The sequence below is a fragment of the Equus caballus genome, chromosome 17 (assembly GCF_041296265.1).
Source record: "Equus caballus isolate H_3958 breed thoroughbred chromosome 17, TB-T2T, whole genome shotgun sequence".
Classification (NCBI taxonomy): Eukaryota; Metazoa; Chordata; class Mammalia; order Perissodactyla; family Equidae; genus Equus; species Equus caballus.
This window is the reverse complement of record NC_091700.1, coordinates 21,360,752-21,378,297: the sequence shown is the minus strand read 5'-3', so window position 1 is coordinate 21,378,297 and position 17,546 is coordinate 21,360,752. Positions and strand designations below refer to the sequence as shown.

Genomic DNA, 17,546 nt, shown 5'->3' with positions numbered 1-17,546 from the left:
TTCGAATCCTGGGTGCAGACATGGCACTGCTCATCAGACCACGCTGAGGCAGCATCCCACATGCCACAACTAGAAGAACCCACAACGAAGAATACACAACTATGTACCGGGAGGCTTTGGGGAGAAAAAGGAAAAAAAAATAAAAATCTTTAAAAAAAAAAACAAACAACCAGGTAAGTAGAAATTCAAGAAATTTAAAAAATTAAAGGCTTCTGGTGGATGAAATAGTAGACATGAAACACATGAAAAGAGAATAGGACATCGGTCTGTAGATTTGGTAATTCAGGGGGAAAACAAACAACGTAAAATCTGAGCCTCAAGGGGCGAGGAGGATGGAGAGGGAACTTCCAGTGTCGTGGACAGGGATCGCAGAGCAGGGCCCTGCACGAAGGTTCTTACCTTCCTTTTTCCAAGGACTATTTGGCACTCTGGTGAAGTCTATGCATTTAATATTTTTAAATGCACAAAGAATTTCAAAGGAAACTAGTAATCTTTAAATACAAGTGTAAAAATATCTTTAAATGTGTGATACAGTAATTTATGAGCATATGTAGTAATGCATTAAATAATATCTGGTCATAGGTTCTACAACTGCTGTAATTTCAAAGCAGTGAAGAGCATGAAAAGTATTTTGAGATACTTGCTATGACTTTCATGTGATATGAAAATATCTGCGGCTTCTATAGGTGAAAAAATCCAAGGAACTGCTAATATTACTGTGGTTGTTGCATCATTTATAGTTGAAGGAATGCAAAATTTCAACTAGAGTTCAGTGATGAAAATGAAGACTTTCTTTTTCACATTCAGAATCATTAACCTGCTAAATTCTATTCTTGGACCCCCAAGGGATCCACAGACAGCAAGTTGAGAAGCCCTGTAATCTAGAGAATGAGGAAGACACAGATATGAAGAGGTAACGTTTAATAATTTTCCAGAATTGAAAAATAACATGAGTCCCTAAAGCGGAAGAAGTGCACCAATACCCAAGTATGAATGAAACCATACCCAACACCCAAACACTATATGATGAAACTGCAAAACGTTAAGATTAACGAGAAAGTCTCAAAAGTGTTCTGAATGAAAATCAGATTGCTTACAAAGAACCAAAAGTAATGAATAATATCTTAAAAATGCTGATGTAAAATTATTGTCAGGCTAGACATATATCCCAGTGTAACTATCATTTAACTGTGAAGGAATTAGACATTTCAGGTCTAGAGGGAAAAAGTTTATAGATCCTCACTGAGGAAGCTACTTATGAAAATTAAAACCAGAAGAAAAGGTATTTTGCGAGAAGCAGTGGTCGACATTAGAAGAATCAATCAGATGTGTTGGTAAAGCTAAATATGTATGCTTGAAAAAAATAAAGTAGGGAGACAAGTCAAAGCAAAATTGAAATAAAACAACATGGAACATATATGTCTTTAAATCTTGCATTAAAGCAAAAGAACTTACTTTCACTATAAAAATTTAGGAATAACTCTAAGTTTGTATTTTGGTTTATTAATGATCTATGCAAAGACATTTTATAGATGTAGTCATATTTATACTAAAATGTTTACACTTTTAATAATAGTTACTTTCATTTATGATATTCATTATGATTTATGATAAGGTTTGAAATATTCAGACATTTCACTTGAATTTATAGAAAACATACTTTTAAACGTACACCTACTTTGACACATTGATGTTAAGATTATTGCCCCTTATTTCTTCTCATGTGCATCCTTATTGACTTTCAACTATTTTCATTTGAATTGAATTGTCTATCATTCTAACTTAGAAGAAAAATCATACAGTTCCACAGAACATATCTTCTAAAATGCATAACATGGGGGCCGGCCCCGTGGCCAAGTGGTTGAAGTTCCGTGTGCTCTGCTTTGGTGGCCTGGGGTTCACAGTTCAGATGCCAGGTGTGGACCTACTCCACTCATCAGCCATGCTGTGGCAGCATCCCACATACAAAGTGGAGGAAGATCGGCACAGATGTGAGCTCAGGGCTAATCTTAAGCCAAAAAGGAGGAGGATTGGCAAAGGATGTTAGCTCAGGGCGAATCTTCCTCACACAAAAAAATAAAATATATATAAATAAATAAATAAAAGATGCATAACATGACCTAATTGTAAGCACTGCTCACCCTCAATGCTGGCACCATCCTACAATCATCCAAATTACTCGAGTGATTTTATTATTTCTGAAAAGTTTGCTCCTGTTTTGAAAATATATATGACTTGCTTAATTCATGAGAAATACAAAATCATCTTCTAAACTCGTTAAGGCTGTACTTCACAGAAGAATATTAACAATCTCTGAAATCTGGAAGGGAGTGGAATGCTATTGCAATGAGTAGAAATTTGTGAAAGAGTATGTTGAATTACAGGATAACTAATGTCACTTGGATAAGACGGCTGGCCTTAAACCATCTGTGCTTGACTCGATTTTTCATGGGCGCCTAATATTTTTAGTTACCACAGGAACCAGTGAACTACACAATTGAGGTTATCCTTAACACCTCTATTTTAGGACTTTTGTTTAGTATTTTGTATGTTATCTGTCATTATTAAAAAGAATTAAGTTTCGGGGCTGGCCCCGTGGCCGAGTGGTTGGGTTCGCGCGCTACGCTGCAGGCGGCCCAGTGTTTCGTTAGTTCGAATCCTGGGCGCGGACATGGCACTGCTCATCAGACCACGCTGAGGCAGCGTCCCACATGCCACAACTAGAAGAACCCACAACGAAGAATACACAACTATGTACCGGGGGGCTTTGGGGAGAAAAAGGAAAAAATAAAATCTTAAAAAAAAAAAAAAAGAATTAAGTTTCTATTTGTTAAGAATAAGAATTAAATCTTAAAAAGATTCCTTTTAGCTAAAAAAAAAATTAGAACCAATATATTTGTAAGCCTCTCCTGGAAGGACTTATATTTATAAGTGTACATTCGGAATATTGATTTTTTACATCATGCATTTCACATTCTTGATTTAACAGCACTCTACAGCTCAGGAGCTGGAGACGTCAGCAATAAATTCTTGTATGAGTATTGCCTTTGCTGTTCTGTTATTGGATGAAATTGTCAACTCTTCAAACTGTTTTCAGTTGTTGAATTGACTAAATTTACTGTTTTTTCCTTTTGACATTTTATGATTTATTTCCTTTTTCTTGGAATTGCTATTATTAAGGAAAACAAGCCATACCATAAATTGTCAATTGTCCGGAGGCATAAATTGCTTTCACTGTTTAAGTCGACTTGAGATAGTAACCTGTGATAGATGAAAAGTAAATACTTGGAGAAGAATGTGATTATGCAAAGTGAGTTAGATCCATTCAGTGCTTCACTTGTTGATGCATTTACCCATATCGATTTTTATCAGTGATTGTTTCAAAAAATACTGAAACAGAAGAAATTTAAAAACCCCTCAGAGACTACTTTCCAGACCACTTTACAAAAATATTTAAAAACCAAGATTAAATGAACAATTTTCTAGGGAAATACAGTTGATCAAAATTGACCCCTACTAAAGGTAGAAAGTTTAAGTAGACAAATTTCCATAAAATAAGAAATGAACTATTAAGGACCTATCTTAAAAAAATTCACCAGGCCCAGATAATTCCAGGGAGAATTCTACCAAACCTTTAGTGACCAGAGTGTCCCAAGTGACCCCGGTTTATTCCAGAACATTGAAACTGAGAGAAAACTTTCTAATTCTTGAGGCATGAACAACATTTACAAAGCTAGCACACACATAAGAAAAAAGAAAGTTACAGACCAATATCACTAATGTATATAAATGCAAAGGTTCTGGATAAAATATTAGCAAATAGAATCAAACACCATTTTAAGAAAATAATGTACCACGACCAAGTAGAATTTATTCCAGGAATATTCAGTGTTAGAAAACCCCTTAATACGATACACTATATTAATATATCTAAGGGACATACATACGACGATCTCCATAAATGCTACAGAGCTTTTGACAAAATTCAACACCCATTCAACACAAAATAGAAATTGATATTTACTTTCTTTATAAAACACACATTCACATCATCTTCCTTAAGGGAGAAACACCCAGAGGCATTTCCATTCAGATTGGGAAAGGCAAGGATGCATACCATCTCTCTTTCTTTCTAACACTGCACTGAAGATATTGGGAAATGCAATTAGATAGGAGAAATCAATCAGAGGCATAGAGTGGGAAAATATGGTGTGACTGTATATCTGCAGATGATATGATAGTCTACCTGAAAAATCCTGGCGAGCCAGTGATCAAACTGACTCAAACAATAAAAAGTTCAGTAAGGTAGTTTACATAAAGTTAACATACAGAAATCAGTAGTCTTCATACCCCAAACAATAACTAGTTAGGGGATACAATGGTGGAGTCAAATCCCATTTATAAGAGCAACAAGGAAGAAAAGCTAAAATGCTTAGGGATAAACTTAATAAGAAATGTGAAAAACTTCCGCACCCTCCCGAAAGGCACCAAATTAGATTCTGACAAATGGAAAGACATCCTATGTTGTTAGGTAAATGACTAACGCTATAAAGATGCCAGTTTTTCCTAAGTTAACTTATAAATTTACCATAATCGTAATCAAAGAATAAGCTTTTCTTGAACTAGACAAGTTAACACTCAAGTTCACATGCAAGGAAAAATATGCAAGAACAGACAGAGAAACGTTGAAGGAGATAAGCTACGAGAGTACGTTTGTGTGTGTGTGACTAGTCCTACCATACCTTTTAAATCTTCTAAAGCCTATTTAATTAACACATTGGTACTGGCCCCTGAGTAGACAGACCGGTGGAATAGAGGAGAGAGTGCAGAAATAGACCGTGTGCACAGGGGAGTTGAATACATGGGAAAGGTTGTATTCCAAAGGTAGAGTTTTTAGTAAACAATCTAATTGCTGGCACCTCTGGTTGGCCAGTTGGAAAAGATAAAACTGGACCCAGACCTCATACTGTATACTTCATACAAGAATAAACTCTAAATGGATTGGGAATCTAAATGTAAAAGATAAAGCTGTACAAAAAATGTGGCTGACAACTTCCTCTTTCTGTAGGGAAAGTCTTTTAAATTATGGCTTGAAATCCAGATGTAACAAAAGAAATGATTAATAGATTTGAGTATATAAACATTAAAAATTAATAGAGGGGCCAGCCCGGTGGCACAGCAGTTAAGTTTGCACATTCCGCTTCGGTGGCCTGGGGTTCGTTGGTTCAGATCCCGGGTGCGGACATGGCACCACTTGGCAAAAGCCATGCTCTGGTAGGCATCCCACATAGAAAGTAGAGGAAGATGGGCATGGATGTTAGCTCAGGGCCAGTCTTCCTCAGCAAAAAGAGGAGGATTGGCAGCAGTTAGCACAGGGCTAATCTTCCTCAAAAAAAAAAAATTAATAGAAATATAATAGGAAAAAGATAAATATTCACAATATATATATTTTAATCCCTACAAATTAAAAAAGTAATTAAAGAACCAAAGGAGATGAAGAGTCAATTCACAGAAGAAGCAACTTTAATAACAAAATAGAAATATGAAAGATGCTCAACCACACTAGTCATCAGGGAAGTGAAAAGTAAAATACCATCACATAACACTCAGCAGAATAGAAAAAAATCATAAAGTCTGACAGTGCCAAACACTGGTAAAAATGTGAGAAAAGACAAACTCTTGCTCATGGAATTACGTGTCAGCGCCAGCACTCTGAGCTGTACATTGGCCAGGTTTGGTGGCTGAATGTGTTCATATCTGACACCATACATGCCACCACTTGGTAGAACGGAAAACCTAGAGTAGTGCTCTCCATGGCTTCCTAAAAGAGTTTTGAAAAACTATGTACCCATTACACGTTTCTAAGTTAACGTCTAAATATTTTATCATAAATTTAAGTGTTTGTAAGAGATGTAATTTCTGCCATATTATAAACATTGCCATTTTGAAATAAAACATCACTTATTAAAATGTATCTGATGAAATCTAAAAATCATGGAGATTTGACACCTACCAATTTTGTATTACAATCTAATACTACATTAAAATGTGTGTTTTTTTTTTTTTTTTTTTTGAGGAAGATTAGCCCTGAGCTAACTGCTGGCAATCCTCCTCTTTTTGCTGAGGAAGACTGGCCCTGAGCTAACATCCGTGCCCATCTTCCTCTACTTTATATGTGAGACGTCTACCACAGCATGGCTTGACAAGCAGTGCCATGTCTGCACCCGGGATCTGAACTGGCAAACCCCAGGCTGCCGAAGCAGAATGTGTGCACTTAACCGCTGTACCACTGGGCCAGCCCCTAAATTTTTTTTTTTTTTAACTTACATTGTCCAGCTTTGGCCATTGAGAGCTCCTTCAGTTGCATCCTATGTCCTTTTGACACACTCTCATGATTTTGATTTTTTTTTTCTCTTGAGGAAGACCAGCCCTGAGCTAACATCTGCTGTCAATCGTCCTCTTTTTGCTGAGGAAGATTGGCCCTGAGCTAATGTCTGTGCCCATCCTCATCTATTTATATGGGATGCCACCACAGCATGGCTGATAAGCAGTGCTAAGTCCGCACCCAGGATTTGAACCATCGAAACCCAGGCCTCTGAAGCACAGCACATGAACTTAACCACTGTGCCACTGGGAGGGTCCTCATTATTTTGATTTTTGAGCACTTCTTACTGGCACTACAAGAGGGTCCAAATGCATCTTCTATATTTCCTGCTTCAGTCCTAGAAAGAGCCATTTCCCCAAGGAATCCTGACTCCTTTGATTGGAGAATGGTTCGAGAAACCAAGTTCTGGCTGCCACTAATTTTAATTACTTGATCTCTCATTTCTAGAATTTCTATTTTGTTATTTTCCAAATCTGCCACTTTTATACTATCTTGTCTTTGCCTTACCCTCCTATTCAAGTTTTTCCCCTTTGAGCATTTTATTCATATCTGTTTTAAAAATCTCTTCACTTTGCTCTCCTTAGAGTGTTAGGAGTGGCTGCTGTAGTGGCTGCTAATTCTCTCCTTATAGTCGTAGTAAGGTAGTTCAACTCCTTATCCATTTGTCTTTTTCTTTCTTCTTAGTAAGCTCATCTTCAGCAGGGATTGTTTTCCATATGTGTTTTTATGTCACGGGTACTGGGATAATTTCTTCAACATAGTTACTCTTTTTTTTAACTTACCTGTCGGTTTTATAGACTTCGGTGCAGTTTTTAATGTTCGATTTCTGGCCTGGGGCTCCTAAGCAATGAGGTTGCGTGGATTTAGTTCTCCTACTTTGGCCAAGCAAAGGCTTGTAGTTCATGACTTCTTGCGGGTAACTTTTTCAACCCACAGCCCAAGATAGTAATCTCTCTTGCAGCATCCTTGGGCTATTAGGTAAATTTCTCGAAATACCTATTTCATGAGAGGCCAGGACTACAAGGCATCCCAGTCCAGGCATTTCATGCACGCTAGGCTAGAATTAGGAATCTCAGTCTCTGATATTATTAAAGCCCCAGCCTTTAACCTCTGTGGGATCTTGATTTCTCCACAAGTACCTTGGCTTAGCTCCCACTTTCTGCTCTGGCCATGAATTTCCTCTGTATTACTGGGACCTGAGAATTAGCTTTTCTTGGTTTCTAGTTGAGCTTGGTATTTACAAACTCTTATTAAGTAAATCAATATTCACAAGTGTTTGAGATACAAGAGCAAATGTTTCCACATCTGCTCATTTTACTTGTCTAATAAAGACATATTTTCCTGGCTATGTGCTAGGCATTGTTCCCAGCAATTTACAAAAATAATTTATTTAATTGCCATCACATCTCTATTGGGTTGCGGAGGATTTACAGTCTACCCTGCCATATTCACTTCTACTGATTCCTTAAGTTTCAGTTCAAATTCTTCCTTCTCTGTGATATCAGCTCAGATTCCTCTGGGTAGATTTTATACTCTTTCTCCTACGCCCTCATTATAATTTGTACTTTCATCATAGCAATGAATTATATTGTTCTAGCTTCTTTGCATGTTTCTTTTTCCAATAGACTTTAAACTCATTAAGATCAAGGACCATGCCTTTTATCACTGTAGAATGAGTATCTATCATAGATTCTGGCAGATAAATACTTTTAATATATTTTTGCTGAATTAAAAAAAATATCATATATGAATGAAAAGTGGCTTTAAGGCAGTATGCCAGAGTTCATACTTTTCTTGTGAATGATTTTGCCATAAGAAAAGTGAATCTAACCTCAATATAAGTTAATTATCTTTCTTCTTAAAGAATATAATAATTGTCACCCTTCTATGACTATCATTTGAGCAAATATAGAAATTTAAATTGTGATATTTAAATATATATATTTCAGAAATATATTTATAAATGTGTCATGACCTTTACCCTACAAAATCCATAGGTCAGTTAGGATACTCTAGAGTCTTTTTCACTTTGCTCAGCCCGGGAATAGTAATGCTGTGGATCCAGAAATAAAAAGTGAAAGACAGTTTATGGTAGGAATTTACAGAAGCAAATGTGACTATCATATATGCCATCAGTGGCATGTGGTAGCAAATCAAAGAATAAATCCTCCAGGGTCCGCTTGGGTGGTGGAGAGAGTAAAAGTTTAGAGCGTACAAGGGCTCTGGAGTGAGAGCTGAACTGCATTACGAGTTGGCTACTTTTTTATCTTTGTGCCTCAGAACATGCTACTGTCTAGATTTCAGTGTTCTCTTCTATAACATGGGGATAAAATTGATTACTTTTAAGGTTGAGTTGATGGTTAAATGAGATGAGTTAGGAGATAGCACAGGGCACGGTGCCCGGTAGTTGAAGGCATTCAATGCATGGTAGTTCACGCCTTCCATCCTCTCCACATTCTTCATCAATTTTTCACAATTTTATTATTTTCTCAATCGCTTTGGTTGTAACACTTGGGTTACATAATCCTCCCTTAATATCACCTTTTAAAAAGCAAGAGAATAATCTTCTGCCACTTTTTTTTTAAAGATTGGCACCTGAGCTAACAACTGTCGCCAATCTTTTTTTTTTTAATTGCTTTTTCTCCCCAAATCCCCCCAGTACATAGTTGTATATTTTAGTTGTGGGTGCTTCTAGCTGTGGCATGTGGGACGCCGCCTCAACATGGCCTAACAAGTGGTGCCATGTCCGTGCCCAGGATCCAAACCAGGGAAACCTTGGGCCGCTGAAGGGGAGCAAGGGAACTTGACCACTCAGCCATGGGGCCGGCCCCCTATGCCACTTCTTTTTTAATAAGGGCCTGCTGTATAAGCTAGCAGATTTATGTCCTAATGGGACAAAATACAATGAATTGTTTAATTTCCAGATCTATATATTTTAAAATGGTGACATTTACTTTAAAAAGTGGTTTGACATCTCTACAATTTATATTATTTTATAATTTCAAAGTGGTTTTAATGGGATTATCTTTTAAAGATATTGAATCATTTTTCCATCCTAGGAAAGTAAAATATTCTTCTTCCCTAACTATAATAATTCTGTAATATTGATCTTATGATCCTTTATCAAAATTAATGAAATTGTTATAATTTAATTATGGTCACAATTTATTTTTATGCTGCAAATGTTCTCTAAGTGGGTAAGATGAATTGAACTTGCATTCGCTTTTGATTAATATTTAATTAGACATTAAAGATAAGAGAAATGCTGGATTTCCCAACTTCTATTCCATTTAACGAGAATACTTGGTACAATAATGATAATAAAAATGATTATTTGTATTTGACTTTCAGTTTACAAAATACTTTTAACCTAATCAGTTATTAAATCTTTCCTAGAACATTCTGAGATGTGTATCACAGTCAACATTTAATATGTGAGAAAAAAGACTCTCAAAAGGTTAGTTTGGCCGAGGTCACCAGGCTCGTCTGTGTAAAGCTGGGTTCCTTACTATACTTTATTTCCTCCATTGTACATAATATATATAGAAAATGTTAATTGTCCTGCATACATTTTAAGTTCAAATTCTAAATGTAATTTTAAGGGATATCTTAGACTTTAAGACACTTGGTTTTAAAAATATTATTTGGTTTTCTTATGAAGTACAAATAAACTACTGGAATAAACAGTTATAGCAGTAAATGACATTCAGTAGCCTGGAGTGAAATACACACAGGCACACGGAGACTCTGCTTAAGAACAAATTTACATACGCCTTGTTTACAGAAGTATTAGAGATGGGTGGCATAATATGAATAGGTGAACGTTTTCTGTTAAAAATTGTGAAAAATTTCAGGAGACTCATGCTGACGCTTTTCAGGGAAAAACGACGGGTTTGTGAAATACATGGATCATAAACCCACAGTGGGCGAACTAAAACCTCGGGACGAGCAGGCATTCAGGAGGTCTCCGGGGGAAGGCGGGCAGTCCAGGCAGAAGGGACAACTGTGTAAAGGTCTGGAGTGGGAGGGGATGGCTCCTCTCAGGCCTGGGAGGGCAGGGAAGGCGGGAGGCGCTGCGCGGCGGGAGGCTGCAGAGCCGGCGGGAGCCCAGCTCGGGCGGGGGGCGGGGGTGGCCTCACGGAGGGGCGGCGTGAGCGCCCCCGGGCCGAGGTCCACTTTCCTGTGGCTGACGCGCAAGCCATGAAACCTTGTAAATAGTCGCATTTAGCAAAGTCCCTGTGCTGTCAGTGTGAAGGGCAGGTTAGAGAGGAGCACGCTGGAGGCAGCAATAGGCTGTAGGGACAGCACAGAGCGTGAAGGAAGCAGGAGGGCAGGGATGGTCAAGGGGCCCCAGCTCCGAGACAATCAGCGGGAGAACCAGTCGTGCTTTGCCTTCCCTCGGATTTTAGATCGTAACGACCAGTTGCAGGGGGAAAGTCATGAGAATAAGGACAACTGGTGCCATAAGAAGCAGTCCGGTAATAACCGCTAAAATGTCACTCCAGCACATATCCAGGATCTTCCATGCGAGAATCTGCTTATATTTGAACAAAATTCTTACCTCAGGTCCTCAAACGGGTCGGCGCTTACAAGGGGTGTCTCCACCGAATGTTCAAAAAGAGCCCCTTCAGGCCCTAAGCAAAACCAAAGATACGTCATTTACAAAAGGAACACCAATGACACCAAACAAAGTAAACGCTTAGGTTACACGTTAGAGCACAAGTAGGTTTGATTTGTGTCGCTGAAGTTCTGCAGATGTTTGGGTTGCAGGAAAAAAGGCACAATTGCTCTCCGACTTTTCAAGGATACCACGATTTCACTAGGTTGCTGTAAACAAAACATGATTTTTAAAGCAATTACAAATATGCAGGCTTATTTTAAAACTAGAAAGCAAAATTAACCCTCAAATTGAAAAAGAAGTAATTTCAGTTGAAGATTCTGTGTCCATATATTTTAGATAATAGTACTTTTACTCATTCTCTAGATTTTATGTGTAAAACTTGTATCTTATGTCATTTGTTTCTTAAGGCACGTCAGGAAATCCATAGACAAATCAAAGTTTTAAATACTTAAACTGACTTTCTAATTTCTAGGAATCAGTATGTCCCCAATTCTTTCGCTAGTCTGAGAGCCTGTGTGCAAGACACAGGGTCAGTCGCAAAGGTGAGGATGACATGCTCTTTGCTATATCTAAGTTGTTAATACTCGGAACTCTCCAAGGGAGGTAAGATTATTTTCCCATTTTACTGAGGAGGAAAATGAGGAACACAAAGGTTAACTTGCCTAGAATTACACAGCTAAGTGGCGGGGCTGTGACTTGAATTCCAAGCCCACATTTTTAATCTTTATGCTACAGGATTTCTCATACGTAAATAACAAACACTATGTGCTAGAAAGTAACGTGCCAGTAGCAAAGTGCAACTAAATTATTTTGGGGGTCATCGGCAGGGAAGAATCTCTTTAAGGCGGCGGAAGAGGCTTTTTATAGTAAAATGCAGTTGCTCTGAACCCTACGTAGATAGACATTTGCGACCATGTGGAGTTTGTGGACAGACTTTCAAGGAGAGCAGCAGCCCAGGGGCAGGAGAATGTAACCAGTGTGCAGAATGAACGATCAACCAGTTCACTGCAGAAGCAGAGGATTCAACGTGGAAACACGAATTTATTTTTCATATTATATTAAAAATATTTCCCCTCTTTAATTTAAGGGCATACTCACAGATTTAAGTAGTACCACATTGCCTCGGTTACCCACTCATCATGGTTTACCTAGGGCCCGTGTGCCTGTCCTAGGCTCCACCCCTTTCCTGGGCCCCACCCCTTTTTTAGAGCCTGCCCTGGCTTAGGGTCTGCAGTTGCAGTTTGCAAATAATTTATTTCTCTCCCCCTTGGTTCCAAAAGGAGCTCAGGGCATGTCCTCACGTTGTGCAGACTTTTCTCTTTAGGAAATACTGAAAACAATTTAAATGCTTATTTTCTAATCTCCTCTTGTACTAGTTTGACGTTCGGCATTGAAAGCCTGGGTCGAAGTCATGAGCTGGAGCAAAAGTTTGTCAGCAGCTCTTACTAACCTAATTCACGATACCCTATTTTCTCCACAGTATTACTCACTATATTAGCTTTGTTATGATAATTGCTGCTTCCTTAGCAATTTTGTTTAAATATGAAGACATGACAAAAGTACACATTGAGGGGGCTGGCCTCGTGGCCGAGTGGTTAAGTTCGCGCGCTCTGCTGCAGGCGGCCCAGTGTTTCGTTGGTTCGAATCCTGGGCGCGGACATGACACTGCTCATCAAACCACGCTGAGGCAGCGTCCCACATGCCACAACTAGAAGGACCCACAACAAAGAATATACAACTATGTACCGGGGGGCTTTGGGGAGAAAAAGGAAAAAATTAAAAAAAATCTTAAAAAAAAAAGTACACATTGAAAGCACTCGTTCAAGAAATAATAGTTTGCAGCATAAAAGTAAAAGAGACTTAAATCAGTACAACATGAAATTTCATAATTACAAGGCAGATTTGGTAGCATGATCAATATAAGAACTATAATCAACTGAAATAAAACACACAGAAGTGAAGGTTAACCTGTCATGAAAATTATAATTCATGCAAATTATATTCAGATAAGAAACAGATCCTCATACACGCTGTAAAAGGCACATCTCCTTGAAGCACCACTCAAGCAAACCTGAATGATAATGGTGACCATTGGTAACCTAAGACCGTACTACGCATGAGGGTTTCCACGATCAACTGTGCCAATCAAATTTTGTACCAGTGTCTGGTTTGCCTGAAATATAGACAACATTTTCTGTTTGGTCTGCAGAGGGAAACAATTTAACACAGTAATTTGTACGATACTTGTATTCCCTTTATCTTTTTCTTTCTCCCTTGCTTCTCCTGATTTGCAAAATATAAAAGAAAAAGTAAAGAAAGAATAGATCTCAAGTTAATCATTAAGAAGACAAGTAGAGATACGCCACATATAGTTTTCTGCGTAAGTAGATTTATTGTCTGTGTTTATACGGCATCGTTTGAAACACGAGTGTGCTTTGTCTGGGGGAGCCTAGGACGAGCTTTATAAATTATTAAAACATAATGATTCCTTTCCATAGTTAGGATGATAGAACCAAAAGGAATGTGGGCTATAAATTTTTGTGTAATTATTTTACCTCTTTATTCTTATGTAAATAAAATGATGACAGACAAAAAGTTTCAGTACGTTTTGCTCTCTGTCCACATAAACTATAAAACAAGCTAGAAATTGCAATGCATTCCAGTTGCATACACAATTTTTTTTTTTTTTTAAACACAGATTCAGTTCTTTTCCAAGAGCTGAAATTATTTTCAGAGTGCCAGTGGCACTATTTTACAAGGTAACGGAACTCCGTAATTAGGTTTTAAATGCGCGCCAATTATTTACCTTCTAGAGCTAGGGACATCACAGTGACATGTGATAATGGTAATGTACTTCTAGGCAGACATAGAGTCTATAAACTAATACGTATTATCTTTAAATAAAAGGAGCAGTTTCTGTATCATTAAAATTGTAAGTGTCCAAATTATATGATCTGATTATATCATTACTATTCAGCCTCAAAATAAATACTTCTTAGAACCTATTTGCTATAACAAAATGGATGTTTCCTAAATTGTTTCATAAAATAATTCTCAGTAAATTTTGTTGATTTTTAGTGTAATTATATTTCCTTTATATTCCCACTCATATTTAAATATTCCCAAGATTTAAATAAAAGAAATTAACCAAGATTATATTAAAAAAATTGGTGTAACACCTACTCCTTGTAGAAAATAGAATATATTATTTAAGGTTGTATAATCTAAATTTTAGTTAGGGGAAAAAAGTTCCACTATAAAATATCATCATATAAATCATGTATTAAAATGACCTTTCATAAGTATTATTTATACAGAAAGGTATAATCAAGAAGCCAAAAAAATAAAAGCCCCACCTTATAATGTTAGCTTTTTTTTAAAGAATATGTCACTGAGACATAGTAAATGGTCTCGTCATTTCTACCGTAAAGTATCAGTAGTATTTGGATGGCACCATTCTTCTCTTCTGGGTCCTAGAACAATTTATGATGAATGACACTCATATGAAGATCTGTAGTCAGATTGTGGTGCAATCTGGACTGGGATGGTGGTGAAGGCTTTGAAGAGTTCATGGTCGGAGCCCAACAACTGGAAGGGAAATTGCTCCCAGTTGCTCCCTTATTCCCAACACGCTGCTACTCCTAGGATCCTTCATTTACAGACATACATAGAGTTCAATATTAATAATTCTGTTCAAACAGTTCATAATATATACCCAGGTATTTGTTAGATTTTTGGATCTACACTGATAACTATTTACTAAGATTAATTTCACATTCATTGAGCATTTATGGACTAAAATGGGCTTTGCAAGCAGTGCAAAAAAATTTTGTTGCTCCCCTTCACAGCCAGACTTCCGCATAATGTCTCTACTGCTTCCCATTCTAACCAACGCTGCTGCCACCTCCCACTGCCTTTTGCCTTAATACTCCGATGAGAATGCTGTTGTTAAGACAGTAATGACCTCCATAATGCTCGATCCAGGGGCAGTTTCTGTCCTCACCTTTCGTGGGCCCAAATTCTGGGAACAGTATCTCTTGGCACCAGGAAAATGACTCTTGTGACACCCCTCCCAGCACACTGTCCCTTCTCACTCTCCTGGGGCGGCTGCCCCTCCTTTACCTGGGCTCTAGTCTTGGCATCTCTCAGGGGTCAGTTGGTTGATGACGCCCTCATTTGTATCTCTAGTGGAGACTTCTGCTCTGAGCAATAGAAAGCTCACGTCTCCAATAGTTGACTTGACATATCCACTTGGCTGGTTCACAGATATCTTCAACTTATGTATCTAAAACATTAACTATTGATTCTCTGTTTGAAGATGTGTTCTTCTCCTCAGGCATCTCCATTACCCAGAGAGCAAGGCCATCATCCAAAAACAAACACAATCTTTTCATCTTTGATTCCCTCCATGGATGCCTGCCACCCATTTGATCCATTGGCAAGTCTCTATATGTTAGTTCTTAATTTGGAGTCATTAGTTTCTCTCTATGACCATTGCTACCACCTAGTCCAAATCATCATGATCTATTGCCTCTACTACAATTAACATCCTCCTAACTGGTTTTGTTACAGAACCAAGTGTGTTCGCCTCCTGGCAGAGTTAACATCCGACTCTCAGCCAGAAGTAGTTGTCACACAAAGTAGAGCTTATTTGCAGCAAATAGGAGACCATTAGGAATAATTTCCAAATGTGAATGTGAATTGTCACTGTCCAGAACAAAGGGAAGCAAGGACATTTATTTCGGATGGGGAATGAATATTCAAAAGGGAGGGGTGGGTACTCACCTGCACAGGCTCAGTTGGAAAATGTGCTTCCACATACTCTGCAGGTCATGGTAATAAGGCCTAAGCTCCTCCCAGGGAGAGGATCTCAGCATTAAAAATGAGGCCAAGGTCATGGGCATCCCTCCTGTGGTGGGACTTGGTCTGGTTCAGGGTGGTTGGTGATTGCATCTCTTAAACAGTTAAATGCTCGGAACCACCCTTGAGTTCCTCTGGGCAGTTAGTCAGAGATAGTTTGACTGTTTCCATTCTCCCTTGTACTGGTTATATTGATCTGAAAAGGTGTAATGAATCAAAGAGTACCCTTTTCAAAACAATTCAATGCCTTTCCTGTGCATTTAAAACAAATCCAAGTTCTTATAACAGCCAACTAGTCCCTGCATAATCTGGTCCCTTTGTATCTCCCCTTACACCAGGCTCATTTCAGACTCCAATTCAGTAAGATCGAAATACAAAAACCATGGAATAATATGACACAGATAAGCCCAAATAGAGCAGTTATCAAAATGATTGTGAATGTCTTAAACTCTTCACTAAAAATCAAAGTCTATCAAACTGTCTTCAAAAAATAAATTCCCTGGCTAAATGCTGCTTATTTACAAGTAATTTAATATGAGGAGAATTTAGGCTGGAAAAGTAACCTAAAGAGGCCAGATCACCATAGGCCATTGAGGTCCTCTTACAGAAGTTTGGAGAAGTCATTGCACAGGGAAGTGACACTTAGAATTGATGCAACTGACAGGGGAATGTAACATACTTGAAGAGAAGCAAAGCTGGAGGAAAATATTACTGGGCCACTGAATTAACCTGGAACTCCCCTACCTCCAGACGTCTCCTGTGACATAACTTATGTCCATCGCTGTGATTTCTACACCATCGCTTTTGACTTTATGTAATCCTGCTTAGCTGCACGGAGAGGCTTATGGCTAGATCTGGTTTTCCTCACTAGAAATGAGAAACTGGATACTACTACTGGCCTCTGTTTTTCTTACTAAATGTTGGGGAATGCACCGAGCCTAGCAAAGCATTGCCGAGGAAATAAAATACATTTGGGGGAGGCAAGCTAACAATTTATCCTCTGCCAGAAGTCAGTTCTGACAATAGTAAAGAACATTTTTTTTTTGAAGATGACATTTGATGTTATTCCAATAATATGTTCTTGTAGCTGGGGTTAGTAAAAGAGTGAAAGAGGTCACTTGGTAACCAATTCTATTTTTAGGGGGAAAAATGAAACTGCTTGAAGGCCTGGGTCAATTCCAAACTGAGTTGGTGAAATTGTTTAATCTCCTCCATAAATTTGATTTAAAAACAATTCTCAGTTTCCTAGTTGACTAATGTCTATATGGAAGCTGCTTAAGAATTAATGAGAAGTTTCATCTTATTTTCTGAGTACTTAAGACAAAGGCAAAACAAGAAAACATTTCTTTATCCAAGTCAAGATTAGGATTTAGTACAAGTCAGGAATGGGAGTGCACCACCTTAAAGAAAGAGCCAACCCACCCCTCCCCCCACAGCCCCTGCTTAGAGCAGGTGTGCAGTGGCCAGAGGGCAGAAAAGTGAAACAAAGCATTTGATTCTCTTTTGCAGTCCCCAGAGTGAAGCTGCCTCTCTGTCTCTTGTGGGGGACTGGCATTGGCCACCCCAAGATATGTCTCTTTGGCATGAGGATTATTTGGGGCTGGTTACTTTTAGTAAACTGGGACAGGGAAGGAGGCTCTGAGGAGTGGAACTTGCTTGCCCTTTGTAAGAGACATTTAC

At 38.2% G+C, this 17,546-nt stretch overlaps 1 protein-coding gene across 2 annotated transcripts in view; it reads right to left on the bottom strand.

Moving 5' to 3' along the window:
* Positions 1 to 17,546, bottom strand: part of SGCG (sarcoglycan gamma) — a 149,730-nt gene that overhangs the window by 6,674 nt on the left and 125,510 nt on the right. For both annotated transcript variants that reach the window (XM_014731968.3, XM_001489821.6), the window contains exon 6: positions 10,947 to 11,019. In XM_014731968.3, the coding sequence (XP_014587454.1) occupies positions 10,947 to 11,019 (73 nt within the window). The remainder of the gene's footprint in view (positions 1 to 10,946; positions 11,020 to 17,546) is intronic.